This window comes from Fusarium tjaetaba (assembly GCF_013396195.1).
Source record: "Fusarium tjaetaba strain NRRL 66243 chromosome Unknown NRRL66243_c0000103, whole genome shotgun sequence".
In the NCBI taxonomy this organism is placed as follows: domain Eukaryota; kingdom Fungi; phylum Ascomycota; class Sordariomycetes; order Hypocreales; family Nectriaceae; genus Fusarium; species Fusarium tjaetaba.
This window is the reverse complement of record NW_023501299.1, coordinates 24,409-45,098: the sequence shown is the minus strand read 5'-3', so window position 1 is coordinate 45,098 and position 20,690 is coordinate 24,409. Positions and strand designations below refer to the sequence as shown.

General features: G+C 49.0%; 9 protein-coding genes across 9 annotated transcripts; 6 read left to right on the top strand and 3 right to left on the bottom strand.

Moving 5' to 3' along the window:
• Positions 1 to 25: 25 nt before the first annotated feature.
• On the bottom strand, positions 26 to 727 carry FTJAE_5337 (nadh-ubiquinone oxidoreductase kda subunit; the record flags this gene model as incomplete). The annotated part of the gene is made up of 3 exons (XM_037351833.1): positions 26 to 164; positions 270 to 508; positions 608 to 727. 3 exons carry the CDS (start codon positions 725 to 727, stop codon positions 26 to 28), a joined length of 498 nt encoding a protein of 165 aa, XP_037207500.1.
• Positions 728 to 4,565: 3,838 nt separating this feature from the next.
• On the top strand, positions 4,566 to 4,898 carry FTJAE_5336 (uncharacterized protein; the record flags this gene model as incomplete). Its single annotated transcript, XM_037351832.1, has 1 exon — positions 4,566 to 4,898. The coding sequence occupies one exon, from the start codon at positions 4,566 to 4,568 to the stop codon at positions 4,896 to 4,898; it is 333 nt and encodes a 110-aa protein (XP_037207499.1).
• A 1,488-nt stretch (positions 4,899 to 6,386) lies between these two features.
• On the top strand, positions 6,387 to 7,655 carry FTJAE_5335 (NUDIX hydrolase domain protein; the record flags this gene model as incomplete). The annotated part of the gene is made up of 1 exon (XM_037351831.1): positions 6,387 to 7,655. The coding sequence occupies one exon, from the start codon at positions 6,387 to 6,389 to the stop codon at positions 7,653 to 7,655; it is 1,269 nt and encodes a 422-aa protein (XP_037207498.1).
• Positions 7,656 to 7,836: 181 nt separating this feature from the next.
• FTJAE_5334 (cupin) lies at positions 7,837 to 8,388 on the bottom strand (the record flags this gene model as incomplete). The annotated part of the gene is made up of 1 exon (XM_037351830.1): positions 7,837 to 8,388. The coding sequence occupies one exon, from the start codon at positions 8,386 to 8,388 to the stop codon at positions 7,837 to 7,839; it is 552 nt and encodes a 183-aa protein (XP_037207497.1).
• Positions 8,389 to 11,932: 3,544 nt separating this feature from the next.
• FTJAE_5333 (IDI-2 precursor) lies at positions 11,933 to 12,298 on the top strand (the record flags this gene model as incomplete). Its single annotated transcript, XM_037351829.1, has 1 exon — positions 11,933 to 12,298. One exon carries the CDS (start codon positions 11,933 to 11,935, stop codon positions 12,296 to 12,298), a length of 366 nt encoding a protein of 121 aa, XP_037207496.1.
• A 974-nt stretch (positions 12,299 to 13,272) lies between these two features.
• FTJAE_5332 (uncharacterized protein) lies at positions 13,273 to 14,708 on the top strand (the record flags this gene model as incomplete). Its single annotated transcript, XM_037351828.1, has 3 exons — positions 13,273 to 13,537; positions 13,809 to 13,827; positions 13,892 to 14,708. The coding sequence occupies 3 exons, from the start codon at positions 13,273 to 13,275 to the stop codon at positions 14,706 to 14,708; spliced, it is 1,101 nt and encodes a 366-aa protein (XP_037207495.1).
• A 337-nt stretch (positions 14,709 to 15,045) lies between these two features.
• On the bottom strand, positions 15,046 to 16,743 carry FTJAE_5331 (oxidoreductase; the record flags this gene model as incomplete). The annotated part of the gene is made up of 2 exons (XM_037351827.1): positions 15,046 to 16,004; positions 16,089 to 16,743. The coding sequence occupies 2 exons, from the start codon at positions 16,741 to 16,743 to the stop codon at positions 15,046 to 15,048; spliced, it is 1,614 nt and encodes a 537-aa protein (XP_037207494.1).
• A 503-nt stretch (positions 16,744 to 17,246) lies between these two features.
• FTJAE_5330 (REX2 3'-5' exonuclease) lies at positions 17,247 to 17,940 on the top strand (the record flags this gene model as incomplete). The annotated part of the gene is made up of 2 exons (XM_037351826.1): positions 17,247 to 17,327; positions 17,377 to 17,940. 2 exons carry the CDS (start codon positions 17,247 to 17,249, stop codon positions 17,938 to 17,940), a joined length of 645 nt encoding a protein of 214 aa, XP_037207493.1.
• Positions 17,941 to 18,560: 620 nt separating this feature from the next.
• Positions 18,561 to 20,520, top strand: FTJAE_5329 (phosphoglucomutase; the record flags this gene model as incomplete). The annotated part of the gene is made up of 5 exons (XM_037351824.1): positions 18,561 to 18,613; positions 18,760 to 18,857; positions 18,909 to 19,112; positions 19,165 to 20,178; positions 20,228 to 20,520. The coding sequence occupies 5 exons, from the start codon at positions 18,561 to 18,563 to the stop codon at positions 20,518 to 20,520; spliced, it is 1,662 nt and encodes a 553-aa protein (XP_037207492.1).
• Between the last annotated feature and the right edge of the window lie 170 nt (positions 20,521 to 20,690).

The following is a 20,690-nucleotide window of genomic DNA, read 5'->3' as shown; positions in this document are numbered from 1 at the left end:
TCTGATTCGTGGCTAGTTTACAACACTATTCCTCCTTCTGTGCCAGTTTGGCCGCTTTCCGCTCCTCTTCCTGGATATGCTTTTGACGGTAGTGCTCAACGACATAGTCCATGTTGGCCAGATGGCCGGCAACATTGTTTCGGGGAGCATACGAAGTCATTGCCCTGTTTCTCAGATTAGCAATTGTTCTTGTAGCAGTTGCTTTCCGTTATTGGAGAGAAGGCAGCATCCTCCATCGAATGACGGCAAGTGGTATCAGGTGGACGAACTCGGGATAGGCAACATCGACAAATCGGTGCTTGTTGCCGCCGTTTTCAAAGAGATTTCGGTCGTAACCAGCCTGCTCCATGGCCTTTGTGTGAAGCGCATTGATATCCTCCCAGTCCTTTCCACGGGAAGTATACTTGTCGATGAGGCTGAGGATTGAGGACTTCTCGCCCTCCTGAGGAACGAATTGGTAGACGAGAACGGAGCCGAAGAAACCGCCGACAGCGAGGAGAGAACCGGTCTAGGGATCGTAATCAGTACATTATTTTCAATCGAAGCCATCCAAGGGTATTGGTATCAGCGTCGGCTCCGTGGTGCAAGCTAGTGTGACTTGACATACGCTGAACGACTCGTTGACTTCTGGGGCTTTGTGATGGGCATGGGCGTCAGAGGCGTAGGTTCGCGCCGTCCTTTGCAGCTGACGAGCCACGCCGGCTACCCTCTGTCGTGCGACGAACATGTTGGGCGGGTTGGACAACGTTCAATTGAGCGATTGATTGTGAGGCTCTCGTGGGAAGAAGCCGCACCAAGACCAACAAGTGAGGTTGTCGCCGGCCCGAGATGTTTACGTAAGGTAGTTTACGTGGTTGGCCAATTGAATTATAGGTGTTTACCATTGGCTGCTCCACAGCGAGCATGGGGTCAGAATCAACAAAACTTGCCAAAGAGAGATAAGAAAACATAAAAGTATGACCTCTTTTCTAAGTGGCAGAGTGGTAAGAGACTTGTGTAATTTGACATATCTCAGTAAGGCCTCATATCAGTTCATCTCAGCATCTTCATTTTATGTTCGACGTTTTCTTACTCTCCAAGGCTTGCATATCTATATATAGGTGTGTATATAAGGAGAAATGTCGACATTTTTTGTACATATTCATTCTGCTCTCCTGTCGCCTCTTGTGTTTTCACATGAGCTGATATTCAATCAGCGATGACATGAATGTTGGTTATCGGGCGCTGTCAGTTATATGGCTATTGGGCCTCAGCGAATGACATGATGGAATGTCTAACTTCTCAAGATCGCTGAAGGACTAGAGAGTGAGCATCAGAATTTTGAGATATTCGAGCTTTACTAACCCCGACAACTCTGTAGCAATAAACGGCAAACGAATTATAATTCCAGCGTGTATACCTCATCCATTGTTGTGAGCGACAAGAGCTGGTTCCTCGATTTGCGCTGCAATTTCTCTAGGTACTTGATCATCACTTACCCGGGAGCGATATCAGTTTCATACAAAGCAACACAGCATTTTGCGATACCCCTCAATCAGCGCATTATTAGTGATAAATTACTGGCCGCATATTCTCAGCCCTTGGCAACTCATCGGCCTTGCTGGAAACTTATTATACCACTTTGTAGTTAAGTTGTTAGTACACAATTGTTAGGTGGTTATTGAGCATTCGTTCCATATCAATCTTGGACGAGATGAGCCCCCAAAAAATACACTAATAACCAAATTCTGAATATCAACCTTGATATCGTTTCCCCTAGGTACTTTAAAGCTATAAACCGTACCTGAGCAACATCATACAGTCAGCCCAGCTCTTCCTGGGGTTACAGGTAAATGGCGAAGATCTAGCATTCTAAATACTCGAGGCTCCCAAAGTGGAATGCAGCAACAGTACGGAGTAGCCTAGATTACTTTCTCCGATACCACAAAACATCATAACAAGAGAATTGATGAACCCAGCTACCCAGTTATAATTAAAAGCTTGGGACGATAAATCCAAAACCTGTTCATCAGAAGTGGCTGAAGCTACTACAAGGTTTAGCAAGATCGACGTGACTAGCCCCGAAGTGTGTGCCGCGCCTCTTCTGGCGTTCTCTAAGCAGTAGACAGTGACAACATGAAGCCCATCTAGCCTTTCAAGTTAAAATCCCCGGCATGGCGTTGCCGTGGTCCTGATTATGGGATTAGAGAGTTCAACGCTGGCAACTCTGACGACGAACTTGTAGGCACCAACCTCAAGAAAGAGCTCACCAACACACCAAACAACAACTGCCGTTGTGAAGCGTCTCACGAGTTAACCCGTCAGATCAATTTGAGGTCAGCCCGAGCTGTCAGTCAATGGATTGAATGGAGCCAGCGAAGCGGTCATGAACGTTCATCAAAATCCTGGCGGCTGAGATGGGAGATTCTGGCTCATCCAATTCGTCCATAGCAAGCTCAAAGGGCCACTCAGCAGTATCCGGGGAGACCAATTGGGATAGAAGTCAATGAAGATGGCTGGTCTAGAATATGACGGTGCAATGCATATGCGGCGCCTTGATCAAGATGACACTCCGGTGCTTTGGCTCCATGCCGGACCAAGTCATAGTTCTGAGTGACTATCGTAACGATAAGACTTAACAAAGTTAATGCTTTGCCTGATGACGGAAGACGTGGCCTTTGGAGACACTCGAATACTGGCTGATACTCAAGATCCTGATTAAGTGGGCATCAGGCAAATACATCAGCTGAGAGCCATGTTCCTTTGTGAAACCTGATCGAGATTGCTATTGCATGATGGGCGGAGATATTGGGCCGGTGATTTACGTTGGAACGAAATCGATAGAAGCAATGGAAAATACTGGCTGTTTGTTGGATGTCGACTTTCACAAGTATCGTATGTACAGACCTGCAGGCGGACGATTTCCCCCTGTCTCACGTAGATTCTACATCATCCCGTGTTTTTGACAGGCAACAAGGGGGCAAACATCTCGCAGCAAACCATAGGACGCCCTTTATCAGGTATCGTTTTTGACGAAGCGAGATGCACCATAATAATTGCTCACGATGCTATGATGAGACATGACGTGAAAATAGGGATACAAGCTCCCCAGTCAGGCTATTCGTGATAAGAGATCATGAAATGCCATGTGATAGAAGGAAAAAAGGTACATACCCTGGGCTGCCTGGTTATGCGTGTAAGAGGCAAAAGCCCATCTAGAATGCCAAGCTTGCGGCGCGCGCCAAGTTTAGTTACAATGGATCATACTTGGCTATACCTATCAAAGACATTCCCCGCGAAAAAAACAACCCCAGGAATGGAGTCAAGACAAGACAAGCCGAGACGCGTGTCGTCCTATCCAAAGCTGCAGACAAAACCGTGCCCTTTTTGCTTCTTGTCAGAAAGGCGAGAATACCCGCTGATGGGGGCACATAGTTGCAATAAAGTGCCTCATTGTGATTGCTTATCCTTGCAGTAGCTTCAGAGCCAAGGTAACCTCCGTATCGTCCCTTGCAACTTATTAGTCAAGGCTCTATTTACCTTTGGATGTTCGCAGACGGTACAATGCGGGGAAAGCTCTTTTTGCTGGTCACGGATGCATCGATCCCTCTTGGTTATTGGCAGAAGAAGGCACACGGCACACGCTTTCAGAAAAACAAAAAAGTCTGGGCTCTGAATGAGACCTTTCATCCTACCAATTCGCGACCTCTGGGCTGACAATTCTCTTGAGGCCAGACGATTAATGCTGAGCTGGCGCTGGCTCTTCAACACACACCCTTTCATCCTCCAACTGCCTTCCTTGTCTGTCGATAGTAAGTGGTTTGTACGTCCCCCAATTCTGTTCCGAGTATTCCCTTTGAGGAGATGAATAGTCATATGACGGCGTTCTGTGGTCACACACATACTCCCTCCGATTTGTCTCCCCTTGTTGTCTCTCTAATTCATTCACACAACACATACTGTACTTGGCCCATCGGATTATCTGGACGTTTCCCTCTCTCTTTCCTGATCAAAGCCTAACTCTATTATCCCAACGACTACTACCTTGCCTACGTGCGTCATGCAACTGTCACTCGTGGTACTTCCACCCCGAGACTTCTAGTTGTATCTTACGGAAGATTTACGAAAGGTTAAAAAGGGTCCTGGGGCCCCCTGGAATCCTATATGCCCTGCTTCTCTGCTTGTTTGGTTGGATAAAAACAATCTTCGACACACCTTCTCTACTTATGCCTGAGATACGTCCAAGCCTCCTTCAACAATATAAACAACATTTGCAGCTGCGCCTCTGCGTGCTTACGTTGTCGATACACAACGAGGCCTCACCATATCTGTGTTACAGCTAAATAACCAGGCCTTGAACCGTTTCAAAATTTGTTCTTTTTATTAAGCTTCACGGCTATCTATCAACAACCTTCTTCGTTTGCACATTGCCTCCACATCCCAAGGCTTTTACATACATATCGTCCCTCCCTCCCATTCATCCTTACATACTACAACAAATACAACGTACCTACATACGTTTACCACATACTACTGCATACTTCCCCCCTACATATTCCCCCATTGTACAACCACATCTCATCAACATGTGCCATACCGTAATCGCCCAGCGGATGTGCAAGGATTGCCGCCATAGCCTTGGTGAGACGGTTATCGACTTCACCCGCTGCGCTCGTAAATGCTCGAGCCCGTTCTACTGCCTTACCCCTGAGCCCCAGATGGAGCTATGTAACCTATGTACCGCGACGGCGACACTATCTACACCGGTACTCGCACAACATGCTCTCGAGGATACTACCACTGCGGCTGCCGCTGCCGCGGCAGCAGCTTCAGCTGGTGCAAGGCTCTACGATCACTCTATCGCAAAGGCTGCAGCATATCCGGGACCTGGAGTAGCCCATCACACTGCGGCTCACTAAGACACCTCCCATAGACCACCTCGACGGTGGCTTTTGCTACAATATCGATATTTGGGGCGTTTGTTTATGTAAGATCTTGAGGGAAATTGAAACGACGAAACGAAAATTCCGCAAAAATAGTGCATTTGGGAATGGATATGGGTATGACACGGGCAACCGGCACAGATCACAGGCGCATGAGGACGGACAGCATTCGTCAATGCTCTACTTGCTTCACATCACATCACATCATTTTATTTCACTTTACACACTTGATTTCGTATGTATTGTCACACAGGCACATAACCCCGGTGAGGACCACTCTACTGGTATGAGATGGAACCGGAGGACTGGTCAATGGTACCGAACCAAGAGCTGGGGCAAGGGTGTACAGAAGAATCAGAAAACACGGTCGTTGACTGACAACAATAAGCTGAGTAAGGTACAATAGCCAAGAACAATAAAAAATTGATCAGGATGGAAACCATTGTATTGTATTGTATTGCACTGTCCAGTCTAATCCCTCGTCTCGAATTCGAGTTCGGTCGGCTATGGCTCAGCGCCATCAAGCCCCTGTCCTGCGGGCGAGCGGGCGGGTGTCCGGCTCCTGTTCCGTCCCGCTGCTAGGCCACCTATCGAGTTTGAGATAAGGTAAGGTACGGGCAACAAAAGTGAGACTATTGAATGGACCTCTCGGGACGTATCAATTAACTGCCTAGGTTGGTCAACTTCATGTTCAATTTATCCGGGTACAAAGTCAGCTGGATGACTTCTAATTCGCGCAAGCTCTCTCTTGGATGCACCAACAAGTGCGAATAAATGCATGCGTACTCCGCATGTATGTCCTAAACAACAGTACATACCCTGAAACACTGAACTGATCAGCAACAGCACTTTCATCGAGATACACTAACAAAAACGCAGGGAACAACCCCTCATCACAGACAGTCACAAACCAATATCACAATTACTCACACACGCGCTCACGTCCAGTCCATATAACACAAGCCGCCTGTTGTACCAAATAAACACAGTCGTCCTCATGACTCGGAAAGCTTGTCTGGCTGCAAGGGGAGGGTTACCTGAGTTCCTTCTCAGAGCTGTGAACCACAAGTATTAAGGGGATATTACGTGCCGACACCTCGCAGACAAGTAGCTGTTACTGCCTACCTATCCTGTCCGCATCGCGAAGACTTGTTTATCCAGTTGTTGGCAAGGAGGCAGTGGCCACCCGAGGCTGCGGTTCACGGACCAGACTGGAGACCCAATTGCAGGTGGCAGACAGGCAGTACCTTACCTTACCTTACCTTATTTCATGGGTATCTATATTCATCCATCGAATCCATGTAAGCGCAAACGGTTTTTTTTCACTGCAAGGCTTTGGGGGGTTTTCAACAACGATCCTTCCTTCACTGACCTCATGGCACGGCTGTTTGCATTCACTGAAGCCTTCTTTCCCAACGTTGCAAACATACCTTTCCTTAAAAGCTCTTTTTCAACGTCTTCACCATGGCTTCAACAAAGTTTGCACATTCAACACCATTTCTGGTCACAGCCTCGCCGCGACTTGAACCACCACCTTTAAGTTGCAAACACCTTTATCAGCATCATACCAATGCTCATACTTCCATACCTGCCATGAGTAGTCTGTATGGAGTTATCGAGAGGGCCAACAAAGCCAGCCTTCTCGATGAGTATGCACGTTTGTGGAAGTTGTTCATCGAAGGTATCGACGAAATTGTGGGATATGTTCGGGAGGAAGACTGCATCAAGCTTCAGTGGGACGTTAAATGGTTTCATTGTGAAACGGTCAATAAGAAAGGCGACGAAGTCCGGAGAATTACCATTGTAAGGAGTAACAACTACCTTGCTGCAGACGGGATTTCCCACATTCCCTCTCCTGCAGAAGCTTGCAAAATCGCATTTCAAAAGCTCTTAGCCGCCAACGCAGACAAGTTCCCCGCCTTCAGTCTGTGGAAGGTGACAGAGGAAGCAGATCAAGAGTATTGCCCGATTCACCTAGCTGATCCAGGAGTCAACGTCTTGCCCTTGAGCATTCCTTTGCCATTGCGAGGAGTCCTTGGGGTCTTAACGGTGGGCGTGCATCTTAATGTCTACAGAGTGAAGGAGGAAGATGGCAAGGAAACCATTGATCAAATTTGGGTCTCACATCGCTCCAAAGACCCCAACTACAGCTACCCTGGGATGCTAGATCAGATCGTAGCTGGAGGCGCGGATACCAACGACACGATAGACGGGCAGCTAGCTCCTTGCAAGACGCTGGCACGGGAGGCAAGAGAGGAGGCTGGTTTGACCATAGATCACCAGACACGACAAGTATTCTTCGAGGAAATGGGGGGTGATGATGGGGACAAGACGAAGAAGATGCGCATCCACGTTGGGACCGTAGAAAGGGCGTCGTCCATTACGTTTTTCGACCTCAAAGATGAGAGTGCGGGTGACCTCTACAACAAGCACCTCGAGCCGGGCCTGCGAATCGTCTACGATCTCAAGATCACTAACCCAAGCTTTCGACCGAAGAAGATGGAGAGCGCAATCGAAAGATTTGAGCCCATGGGAGTACCTCAAGTGACGGAAAGCCTGAACAGCAATCGATGGAAGCCTAACTGCGGACTGGTGATGCTGGATTTTATGGTAAGGCATGGACTCGTCACCAAACACGATGAGAGCCGATTCGAGCGTATCAAGAAGGACCTACACCGGCCGTTGTGCTTCGCTTTCCTGACGGAATTACATAGAATAACGAAAGGGTGGTAGGAGCTTGGTCACAGAATCGCAGGAGACGGCACGGTATTCAAATTGCAGAATGGGTGGGTGACTGAGAACAAAAGTCGAATTGCTTCTCGCTGGGGGCAGGCGGTGGTGTACAATAGTATGACATGAACAATTATTATTAATGTACTTGCTTTGCCTCCCTCATCCTGTGATGTTTATCGGCTCAGACGGTCGATTCTTCTGCGAGCCGCGGAAAATCAGCGAAGCCATGTACCTCGAGCTCGTTGCCTCGGATCTTGACGGGGGGAGAAGGTAAAAGGGTGAAGCAGATGCGACAAACTTCAGTTCCAGTGTTCTTCCACGCGTGGTTAGTTCCCCTCTGGATGATAATGTCACCTCTGCTGAAGGTCTTTGTGGCCCCATTGTCGAGGATGCAGTCAATCTCGCCCTCAACGATTATGCCATAGTCAACACTTGCAGTCCGATGCATGATAGCGGGGAAGCCAGGCCAGAAATCGACGACTCGAAGGGCAGAGCCAGAAGCTGGAGCAATGTCCTTCTCGGTGGGATTTTCTCTGTATGACTTGAGGTCGTTGTCACCTGTCAGAGTGTTGGTGCCATCCTCGTTCACATATGAGACGTGAGTCGTGAAGCCACCGCTGCGGTTTCCTTCAACTTGAATGGGGATAGTTTCATCCCAGATGGCATTTCCATTGGAGTCATGGGTGGTGATGAATCTCTTGACGGGAGGGAGTGGTTTGGCTTCAGAAAACATATTGAGCAAAAGTATTTTGTCGACTGTCAACTATGTTGGATGTGATGTGATGTTTGAGAACTTCGCTTTCTTGCTTGCTGGCTGGCTCGCTCGATGGGATGATTCTGCTGATAGAGGGAGAAACACTTGTTTCTTTATACTATCTAGCTCCATGATGAATATAGCACTTCTAAGCAAATGGCATGAGACGGCATGTTCCTTGCGAAATATGATCCTGAACGATAATTAGCCAATCAGGCTTTGTCTCTGTCACTCTCACGATAGATTCCTGTTATAAAGCACGGGTCGTTTTTGGTCAGTCTTTCGTAGGTCTGTCTCATCTTGAAGCTTTGAAATCTCGCTGTTCCGTGGAGTTTCTCTCGGATGTTGGTGTTGGGATAACATTGGTAAGCACACAGATCCTTCGACAGGGGGTCACCATATGCTTGCCGTTTCGGCTATAATAATCTCTAGGTCATCTACTCCGTAGTCATCTCCATCAAATCAGCCTCTCATTCCACACAAGGCAAAGCTGGGTCGATAAGGGTCTTCGTCTTGACTCCGCTATCCATGCGTTCTCGTTTTGTCATGCGGAGACTCCGTGGAAAACAATATGACAGAGCACGGAGCTGTCGGTGTAAAAGAAGATGGTTCACAACTCAGCCTACGGCGCTTTGGCAGTAAGTTTCGATAGTGCCGTTACAGTATTGACTTTTGAGTATAAGTTAACAATTTGCAGAGCGTTCTCTGGCTGCCAAAGCCATCAAAGGTGAGCAACTGTGCACTAGCTGGAAATTAGCTTCATATCCTTTCCGTGGCTATGTGTCGTGGTAAGCCAAGAAATTCAAGGCTGAGATTACGGCCAACTAGAGAACGAGGTGATGAATACCGAAGACCGACTACGGTGTTCTAGGCCGTGGCTATCAATTGAGCTTCTATTTGTAGCCCATGATGAATTTATGATGTACAGCAAACACTCTTTGGTTCTTTATGATGCACCAGTTGATTGTCCCCAATAGCACGGCTAATTCCGCGAGGTATCATATGACGGGAATAGGTTCCGCCCGGGCAAAGATTTCATCGTTCTGACCGTCAATCTTGCCCTCTCATTCAATTATCGTCTCATAAGATTAGCAAATCCTAGCTGCATCGCCGTTTCCCAGCCCCTAGCACGCTATGCTGTGCAAGGCTAGTCGTCAAGTCGATAACGCCCTCACAGGGTTAGTTACTGTTCCTACGAGCTACCAAAGATTCCCCCCCTGTTGGCATCCACGCCCTACAATGAGTCGACGAAGAGCAAGGCCATAAATCGGCTGAAATGAGACCCGGCGCTGTCGCCCAGCGTCAGATTTTAGTGACTGCCCATCTATGGAGACTAAGCGGAATTGGGCTTTTATGGCCATCCATTGCTTTTGGGACTTGAGCAATCTGCCACTCACCGAGAGGCTGATTATCCATGCTGCCATGGTCAACCTATGCAGCAGGGTCTCAGAAGCCCACACTGTTCGGCACGGGGCGCTTCAACCACGCTCTTGGCGGCGAATTGAATGCCACCTCGGGGAACACATCGGATGGACACTGTCTGCTGAGTTGGAAGCACAGAGAAGACAGTACCTAATAGAGTGCCTAGGTCATACGCTGTGATTAAGCTCAGCATAGCCAACCTCTGGCTCCATCTATCAAGCTTAACTCAACGCCCTTGGTGCTGTGGTATCGGGGAGCGGCATGCTATTTTGGGCCACCTGTGCGAGGGCCACTCATGAGCGAGGCGCGTATACTCGCATACCCATTTCGGCAATTTGCTTCAAAAGCCAGGCAAATCAACGGAAATCACGGGAGACCACGTCCAACTTGGCCAGCCAATGAACGCCTAGAGGCGAACGCTCGATACTTAGTGTGCTGTAAGCCGTTGCCCTGTTGCTGCTAGTTGGGTTCTCAAGGTACCTCCATCGTACTACGCAGGTACTTTTCTCAACGATCACTCATATGGGGAAAAGTCCATGTTAGTCTTTTGGTCTGATTGTTTCTATCTTTGATTATTACAGGGGAACCGCATCATCGGCACAAAATCATTCAGGACTGCGACTGCGGAGGTGGCTTATACCTAAACATAACCTTCTTGGCCTGATGATCTGACTGGAGACGACGTCGATTGAATTGATACCTGGAGTACGTTGGTTAACCATGGCCCAGAGCGGACGGCCCTTGACCACAGTCTCCTGCATGTGCATCCAATAGTCTCTTTTGTCTATTCTGTGTTAAGATGCACTTATGCAGCTGTGAGGCGAGCCCGAGAGCACAGCGGCCACATGCTTGAGGCGAAGCCAACCCGAACAACGCAACACAACACAACGTGAGGACATACTGGATAGAGAAATTTAGACGAGGCGACGGTCAGAAGATAGTACTGTACAACTTTCATTGTATGTATACAGGAACTGCTGTAGACTTTAAACCTCACTTATCCTCGCCCAACCATCTTACATAGGATTAAATTATCGAATGCTTCCTACTGAATACATACAGCTGCGGCTTGAACTTCGGAACTCGGTGAAGTTGGCTTTGACCTGAAGGATATTGTTGTTGGATCTGCTCCGTATGGTCAACTCATCAGGATGTCTCTGCATGCATCAGCCCTGGTCGAAGTAGTCCAATTGTGACTGAGCATGACTTACAGAAGTGAATCGAGACCGATCTAGCGCCAAGCTGACGTTTAAACCTCTCGCTGCCAAAGACTTCACACCAGACTCAGAGAGATAAATACGTGACCTGACACTAGGGACTTGAAGCATATTATCATATATGTCTTTACATAAGCTTTTGTTTTATTATTGTTGTTTATAGAAATAGATGGACCAAATATCTTACAGTGTCATGTACGGGTTTCTCACCAAACTTGATCGATCAACGTATACGGTGAGTCTTTCACCTGCGTCGAACAACCTGCCTCGCTAGTATCGGATCCACCAGTGTGCTAGTCATGCCTTTGACAACCTGGTAATGTTGTTGGTTCTGTCTTCAATGTTGAGATGCTGTACGACGAGTATCCGCTTCTACTCCATACGCTTACTCCATATCCAGGCTCAGATTCGCTCATGTGTCGTCTCTGTCTTCAGCACCCTAGCAGAACGAATATAACCAACTCTTTTCGTAGTAGTATAATGCTGTTGGTTCTGTTATCACATCTGGACCTGTCTCGTAAACGCGCAGAAGTTCACTGGCTTAACCTCTTCGAGTATTCAGTCGCATGATGTTGTTGACTCTATCTCCAACAACCTGGTAGAACGTCTGTGTTTCTCTCTCCAGCTATCCTCTTTCGTAGAAGCATCATGCTGTTGGCTCGTCTTCAACGTCCACGAGACTCCTGTTTAGAATTAACCGTATTTATCCCTGCACGAGAACCAACCTGCGTGTAAGTCAAGAGGTGAGAACGAGTATAAAGGAGAGATGATCCTCGGGTGAAAGATATGTATCATCCTCAACACATCATTCTCACTTCCTCTACCATCTCATCTCACCCATCTCATATCCTGCTACTGTCAAACACCAAGCAAGTCTCTTCAATATGAAAATCAGTACCACCTTCGCCAGCCTCGTGGCCTACTGTGCCATTGGCTCCCACGCAATGCCCTCAAACCCAGAACCAGTATCTGAGCTCACCAGCCGGAACGAAAACCCCATACTGGAGAAGCGAAAGTGCTATAACGGAAAGAAGGAATACGGTTGTGATAAAGGATGGTGCTGGAAGAAGTGCGGCGGCGGTACTCCAGACATCGCCAACAGTGGCCCGTGGTGCTGGGCCAAATGGAACTGGGGATGGGGTGATGGTAACTGGGTCTCTTGCCACTATGATAGCGACTGCAAGAAGGCCTTTGCTGGTGAAGCTGCATGCGCCCAGGGAAACTGTGAGGACTGTGGATGCAGCTGTTAAGGTTGGAAATGGAACCTGTGATGAGTTCACGAGAAACACGAGATTAGGTAGCCAACTTGATTTCTTAACAATATCACTTGAATGCCCACGTGATAGTCAGTGACTGCCCACCTGCTATAAGGTAGAGGTAATACCTCCTTGCTGGCCGACGTCGGGGTTACACAAGCCTGTTTTGTTTAGAGACTGAGCCTCTTGAAAGTCGGGTTGTTTCTTGAGCTGGCCGGGGGCTGAGTTTCAAAAGGCTGAACAGTCGCTCGCACCCTTGTACCAGTCTATGTAATGATACTACCCTTACGGAGTATCCATCAAGCTTTTGAATTCGAACAGGGGTCAGTTCAGCTCGATGCACTAAAGATGTCTCGCGCCAATGATCGCCTACCAGTAACGCCACTAGGCGCAGGGATCTCACTAGAGTGAGCAGGGGCTATGATTTTGGTGCACTCAGAAAGGCAGAAAATTCCTAGGGCACGGGGCTGTGGCCGTTGATCTCTGCCATCTCATCAAGCCTCGCCCCAGTCGTAGCCTAGGTACCCTGACACCACATATGTGGATGTACTTGGCCGGTGCGCCCAATGTACCTCACAGACGCCATGTCGATGGCCTGCAAGTCTTCGTCGGGGCCGAATTGCACCTTTCGGCCCCAAATAGTACAGCCAAACGGACGAGGGACAAAACCCTCATCGACCCCTGCCTTACTGCACTTTTCCTCTTTGCCAACTACATATCGTTGCTGTGCTGCGAAGTCGGTTACTGCTCCAACACGGTTGAATTGCTTCGCATCGCTTGGGCACCAACTCACTTACACCGCAAGATATACCGTGACTGCGAGACGAAACTCTTCTCGCCCCTTGGCCCGCGAAAATCAGGTAGTCGCATAAAAAACCTCGAAAGATAAACCAAATTCCTCAGCCACCAGAATATCGATCGAATATCTCCTCCCTTAATCGATTGGAGTACAACGACACTAGACTACGATGCATCACTCTGCTACTCTCCTTGCTCTAGGAGCACTTAGCTCAACCGCCGCAGCCGCTTGGTTGAATTCGAACCAAGAGAGATCATGGGAACCTCCTCGACAGACTGGAGTTTTTGGGGAGGAAGCTGAACTGGGTCAGGTCGCCATGGGATGGTCACCAGTACCAACCGGTGCCCCCAAACTTGCCGGTGCCATGGACATGGGCTTTGCCTTGGGCAAACGAGCCGAGTCAGACAATACCTGTGGCTACGATACAGTAGGAAGTGAGTCGATACCTCGGCGTGCTTCGTCGCGAAGCCGCAGACATAACACAGCCCTGGACCAACAAGGCCAAGGGCTAGATCTCGATCTCGAAATGTTCTAAACTAACATGAGCTACAATAGACTCGTTTACTTGTACAAACACCTTATCCGCCACTTGCACTTTGTCCGATGGTTATGTTGGCTGCTGTGATACTGCGAGATCTTGCAACTCGGTCAAGACAACTTGCATCCCCTACTCGCGATCTCGTGACGAATGCACATCCTTTTCAGACCTTCATACTCTCTGCTGGTACGTGTCTATTATTCAATCAAGAAAGGCAATGTTGATTGATTCATTGCTAACTTGATATTAGTGGCCAGCGTGATCTTCCCAATTGCTTTGAGTGGGTTGCGACCACAGGTGTCGACGAGTTCACATTATTCGACTGCTCTGCTGGCAACGGCACCTCTGTCCTGCTTTTGTCTGACCCTCTAGCTCTATCTTCGACCTCAGGCGGCGATTCATCCGCTACTGACAACCCCTCTACGACCACCGACGACGGATCGTCCACAACTACCAGTGCTGCGGCAACCTCCACAAGTGCTGATAACGGTGGTGGCGGCAGCAGTACCAACGTTGGCGCCATTGCTGGTGGTGTCGTCGGCGGTGTCGCAGCTCTCGCTCTCGTTGGTCTTGCTGGTTTTCTTCTGTTTCGCCGCCGCAAAAAGACAACTCCTGCTGCTACTGCGACTCCCGGCGATGGTACACAAAACCAACCTCCCATGGCCCAAGGACCCCAGAGCCCAGGGCCCAGCTTCGTTCCCTCATCGCCTTCCAACGCCGCCTACCCCTCTGGAGTACCCTCAAACTATCAGGGTGGCTACCAGCAGGCATACGACCCCTCATTGGCGGCTCCCTACGGTCAACCCCAAGGATACCAACAGCCTGGATACAGCGGCTACTCTCCTCAACCCCAGAACTTCCAGGGCCAGTACCCTCAGCAAACGCAGTATCCTTCTCAGTATGGTGTCGGCGGCTACGGAGCTCCATCCACATCACCCCCTCCCCATTTCACTCCCAGCCCGGGTCCCAACAAGGACGGCCCCGAGGGCGCCACTCAACAGCATGTTCAGGAACTACCAGCTGTCCAACCTTTGGGAAACGAGGGTAACAGAGCTGAGCTGAGCTAGACGTGTCGTTAATGATTTCATGGGAGTAATGGGAGTTTCATTCTGGACGACGGAGGATTCATAAAGATAGCAGGTTGTTTTTGCAAAGACATGTGAGGTTTCACACTTGAAGGGATTTGCATGAATATTTGATTGCATGAGTTGGTATATTTCTGTTCTCAGAACGAACCTAACGGTTTACTAGTTGACGAATTCAAAAACATGATAATGCTCAAGTCAAACTTGCTTCATTCACAAAGTCATAACGTGAATATGCTAGTAATGGAATCATTCTGGCCATTAGGTAGTCACCATTACTCAGATATACACTGCTAAGCTGACATATTACGCATGACTGTTAAGTTTCCAGCTGCTTTTCAACAGCCTTGTTCCACCATTCCTCCCACTCAAGGACCTTACGGCCAAGTCTAGCCTCCTCAGCTGCAAAGACCATAGCATGGCTTCGCAGTACCTCCTCAAGAGTGCATCCAATGAACTCATCTTGAGCACGAGGAGCCTGCCAGTCATGGTTCTTGACGCGATCACATGCCATGACAAACTGGCGTGTCAGACCCAAGTCCCCGCCACCATGGCCAAGATCTTCGACACGAGGATGATATGTTTTCACCTCGCCTGTGTTGAAGTCCTCAACAACGATGCGACGTGAATCGGCGTGAACTTCACCATGTTCGCCGTAAAAATTAGAGTAACGTTCGCAGATCTTTGTTGTCTGAGCGACCATGTGCAGAGTAGCTGTCTTTGAAGGCTTGGTGGACTCGGGCCAGGTAATGGTGACGAATTGGTCGTCGCAGACATTGTTGTCAGCCTCAAAGACACAACGACCGAACCAGTTACGGGTTTGTATCTCCGACTTTGGTGTAGAGTCGTTGTAATCTTCCTCCAGGGCCTTGATCAACACCTCTTCCTTCCTCTGGTGGGAGGGGTAGTCTTCAATGTCATGAACGACGATACTGACTGGCCATCTCGTGTTGCCAGCCTGCAAGCCCTTGACTTGGGGGCCCAGGTAAATATTCTTTGCAGAAAATTTGCACCCTTCGTCTCCGAGGGGGCATTTCATGCAGTTTGTTGCCGATCCTGCAGCCTTGGGCTTACGGCTTTTCTTGAAGAGATGAAGATTTCCAACAGATGAGACCGTTTCAGGGAGATGTGGCTCTCCCTGTCCTGGTTTCTCAGGAGAGGAGAGCAGCCAGAGCAACAGATCGATATCGTGGCAGCTCTTAGTCAACAAGGATGGCGCAGTGGTATTCTCGTTGCGCCAGTTCCCCCTGACATATGAGTGTGTGAAGTGCCACCAACCTATTCATTATCTTAGTCAGTCACATATCAAACATCGGCTTGTGTTTTCGAAGGGATTTCTGAGTTTATGTCACTTTTACTGACCTACGGGCTCTGTGTGTACGGCGCTTGATATTTCGCCGATGACACGCTCCTCAATGAGAAGCTTGCGGAGCATGATGTTGTGTGGGCTGTATCGCAGCACATGGCCGATTGAGAAGATCTTGGTGGTTTGAGAGGAACGCATGGCCTTGTACATGTCGATACAATCTTGAAGGGAACATGCAAGAGGCTTCTCACACATAATGTGTAGCCCAAGTGGTGCAAGACCGACGATAACCTCACGATGCATCTCGTCGAGCACGCAAACGAAGACTCCATCAACACCTTCCGGTACATTCTCTTCACCAGAAGCAGCTCGCCTTCGACGATCCTGCTCATATGCAAAGAATTCTCTCCAGTCATGGAAAGACTGGCCTTCTGCAGGGGAACCGTCACCCCAGATGTGGGCTCGGCCGAGGTACTCGCGCTTGAACTTCAAGGGTTCAGCAACAGCGGCGACAACGCCATTGGATACGCTGTCGATTGCTGCGGCGTAGTTCTGCCCTCGTGATCCGGCACCGATGATGAGGAAGCGTGGTGGTGTCACTGACATCTCAGGCTTGGGAGGGGGTTTGGAGATAAGAGTCTCTGGCTGTGGTTCGACATCTCCATCTTGAGCTCTGGTAAGCTTTGTTAAGACGTTCTTTAGTTGAGACATTTTGAATAATGAAGAATCCGAAATCAAGCAGTGAAAGTGTGAAGATACGAAAATATTTGTTTATATGTGTTCAAGGCTGGTAAAGTTAAGTATCTGCCTTGAGGGGGACTAAACGAAGAAGCCAGACATCCGATGTAGTTCGCCGATGCCTCGCAGGCAGCACAATTGGAGAGCTGTTGTCGTACGGAGAATGTCGGCTGAATAATCACAAATAAAAGGACGTATTATGCTGTAATACTCATTCTCAGTTGAGGCTGAAAGTTGTGTCTGTGTGGAATTGTTTTCGTATATCGTGTGGTTGAGGTTGGCCATGATGGCCAATGAGGCAGAGCTCATTAATACACGCAACGTTCCAGCGCATTGATTAACTGTAGGTAAGTATGCACTAACTGGAAGCTTAACGGGCTCTGAATGGATCATACCCCACTACTCGAGTACTGACCTCATGAGAAAAGCCGGATTCAAACATCAACGTTACATTGCAGCCACCGAAACTCACAACAATGTCGACAGTAGCAGGAGTAAAGGCTGATAGCCAGCCCAAGAGCGCCAGCGATGATCCTCTTGTCTGGATTGACTGCGAGGTATGTACTGTTACGTGGTACAAGGGGCATCAACTCACATCGTAGATAGATGACTGGCCTTGATCAAGACAACGACGAAATCATCGAGATCTACTGTATTATCACCACAGGAAACCTCGAGATTCTTGATGAGGAGGGGTTCCACGCCATCATCCACTTCCCCCAATCCCGTCTTGACCAGATGGACGAATGGTGCACAAAGACACACGCAGACTCTGGCCTCACCGCTGCTGTTCTCGAATCCACAACTACTCCGGAGCAAGCCGCAGACGCTCTGTATGAGTACATAACACGCTTCATCCCTGAGCGCAAACGTGGTCTTCTTGCGGGTAACAGTGTGCATTGCGATAGGGCGTTTCTGCGACGTGAACCCTACAAGCGGGTCATGAGACATCTGCATCACAGAATTCTTGACGTGAGTTCTATCAAGGAGGCCGCAAGACGCTGGGCAGCCAAGAGGATTGTGAATAAGGTTCCCAATAAGAAGGGTCTGCACAAGGCGAGGGATGACATCCTGGAGAGCATTGAGGAGGCTAGATACTATAGGGAGGTCATCTTTAGGCCGACGTTTGATGTTGTGCCTGCCAAGAACAAACCTAACAAAGGAAAATAAGGGCTTCATCGTAAGCAGCCTTTCATGGGAAAAGGTGGGTGGGGGTTATAGACTGGTCAATGCTCCTCATGCCGACGTGAGTTTTCGAGGTGTCGTGATTGAACTCTTCAGCTGTGCACTCTTCCATGACACGATCATAGCAATACTCGAGTTCATAACTGACAGATCAAACTCTCTCTTTTTAATGTGTCCAACATTTGAGTACCCAATGGGTCACCAATGACTTACTCTAGAGTTTAACTCTCGGTTCTTCTCTCCCGATCATAGACATATTATGTTCTCTGAGTTTTCATCATGGGGACCGTCCTCATATTTACGTGAGAATGCTGTCTCCCAACCAAACGAAGCACACTGTAGCGGACTGTGCTACGGCACCAAGCTGTGCCTAACATGTACAGTGCTAATTGATTGGCTCCTCCATTAGCTTGAGTGATATCATCTCATCGAACCCCACCACAGAGCTTCCTCAAGCTCCCCTCTTTTTGTCTCAGTCGCCTGCCGCCTGTCTTCCTTCTCCTCTTTGTATCCTCCTCAACAATTCTCCTCGAAATCATAGCTTCTTACCTATCTTCTTTCCCCTACAGCTTGGTTCGTTGATACACCAGTGATATCAAGCAGTCATGGGCGTCCAAACCGTTGAGTTTAAGCCCTTCCAGGACCAGAAGCCCGGAACGTATGTCCAGAACTTGACGATCCTCCCTGTTGTGTTCCCCCACTGCTCGGGAGCTGCCGAAGAGGAATTGCTTATTTCTCTTTTACTCCAACCTCAGAGCCTCAGTGTTATCATTTGGTAGAACCTCCACTGACTCATGTCGATAGCTCCGGCCTTCGCAAAAAGGTCACCGTCTTTCAGCAGCCTCACTACAGTGAGGCCTTCATCACCAGCATCCTGCTTTCTATTCCCGAAGGAGTTGAGGGTATGAAGCCAATTGCTCTGCAGCACGAGCCATGATCTGATCAATTGATAGGCTCTTTTCTTGTTATCGGTGGCGACGGCCGATACTGGAACCCCGAGGTTATCCAGCTTATTGCCAAGATTGGTGCCGCCTACGGTGTCAAGAAGCTCGTCATCGGCCAGAACGGCATTCTTTCCACCCCTGCTGCCAGTCATGTCATCCGTCTGCGCAAGGCTACCGGAGGTATCCTTCTGACTGCTAGCCACAACCCTGGTGGTGAGTTCACTGCTCATTCTACTCTCCCAAATCGACATCTAACAACCAACAGGTCCCAAGAACGACTTTGGTATCAAGTACAACCTCGCTAATGGTGGCCCCGCTCCCGAATCCGTTACCAACAAGATCTTTGAGTTCTCGAAGACTTTGACTTCATACAAGATTGCCGATATTCCCGATGTCGACATCTCCACCGTTGGCACTCAGACATATGGTGACCTTGAGGTCGAGATTATCGACAGCACCACCGACTACGTTGCTATGCTCAAGGACATCTTCGACTTTGACCTGATTAAGAAGTTCTTTTCTACCCACCCCGACTTCAAGGTCCTATTCGATGGTCTCCACGGCGTTACCGGTCCTTACGGAAAGGCTATCTTCGAAGAGGAGCTTGGTTTGAGCAACGCCATCCAGAACTGTGTCCCCAGCCCCGACTTCAACGGTGGCCACCCCGATCCTAACCTCACATACGCCCACTCCCTGGTCGAGGTTGTCGACAAGAACAACATTCCCTTTGGTGCCGCTTCCGATGGTGATGGTGACCGAAACATGATTTATGGCGCCAATGCCTTCGTTTCTCCTGGTGATTCCCTGGCTATCATCGCCCACCACGCCAACCTGATTCCCTATTTCAAGAAGAACGGCGTCAATGGTCTCGCTCGTTCCATGCCTACCAGTGGTGCCGTTGATCTCGTTGCCAAGGCTCAGGGTCTCGACTGCTACGAGGTGCCCACAGGCTGGAAGTTCTTCTGCGCTCTCTTTGACGCCAAGAAGCTGTCCATCTGCGGTGAGGAGAGCTTCGGTACTGGTAGTGATCACATCCGTGAGAAGGATGGTCTATGGGCTGTTATCGCTTGGCTCAACATCATCGCCGGTGTTGGTGTCCAAAACCCCAGCGTCACCCCATCAATCAAGGAGATCCAGAAGGAATTCTGGGGCAAGTACGGTCGTACTTTCTTCACCCGCTACGACTACGAGGATGTCGATTCAGAGGGCGCCAACAAGGTTGTTGGTGAGCTAGAGAAGCTTGTCAACGACTCCAACTTTGTGGGCAGCACCATTGAGGGTGAGTGATTTCGCAATCTCGGCTGGCCATATATGCTAACTTATTCCAGGTCGCAAGGTTACAAAGGCTGGCAACTTCTCTTATACCGATCTCGACGGCTCTGTCGCTTCCAAGCAGGGTCTATATGCCGGCTTCTCTTCCGGTAGCCGAATTGTTGTTCGACTCTCCGGCACTGGTTCATCTGGAGCCACCATTCGCTTGTACATTGAGCAGCACACCGACGATCCCTCCAAGTACGAACTGGACGCTCAAGACTTCCTCAAGGAAGAGGTCAAGTTTGCCACAGAGCTCCTCAAGTTCAAGGAGCACGTCGGCCGTGACGAGCCTGACGTAAAGACCTAAACAAGATGCGCCATGATGGGTGTTGAAATTGGGGAACACAAGAGGTGGATGCAAACATAAGATAATTTTGAGTTTCTGAAATTGTTATCGCGTACAATGCTGACAAACTGAGCGTTCTTGAAACTAGTAACTAAACAATCGGAAAACTGTGGATGTGTGCTGAGGAATAG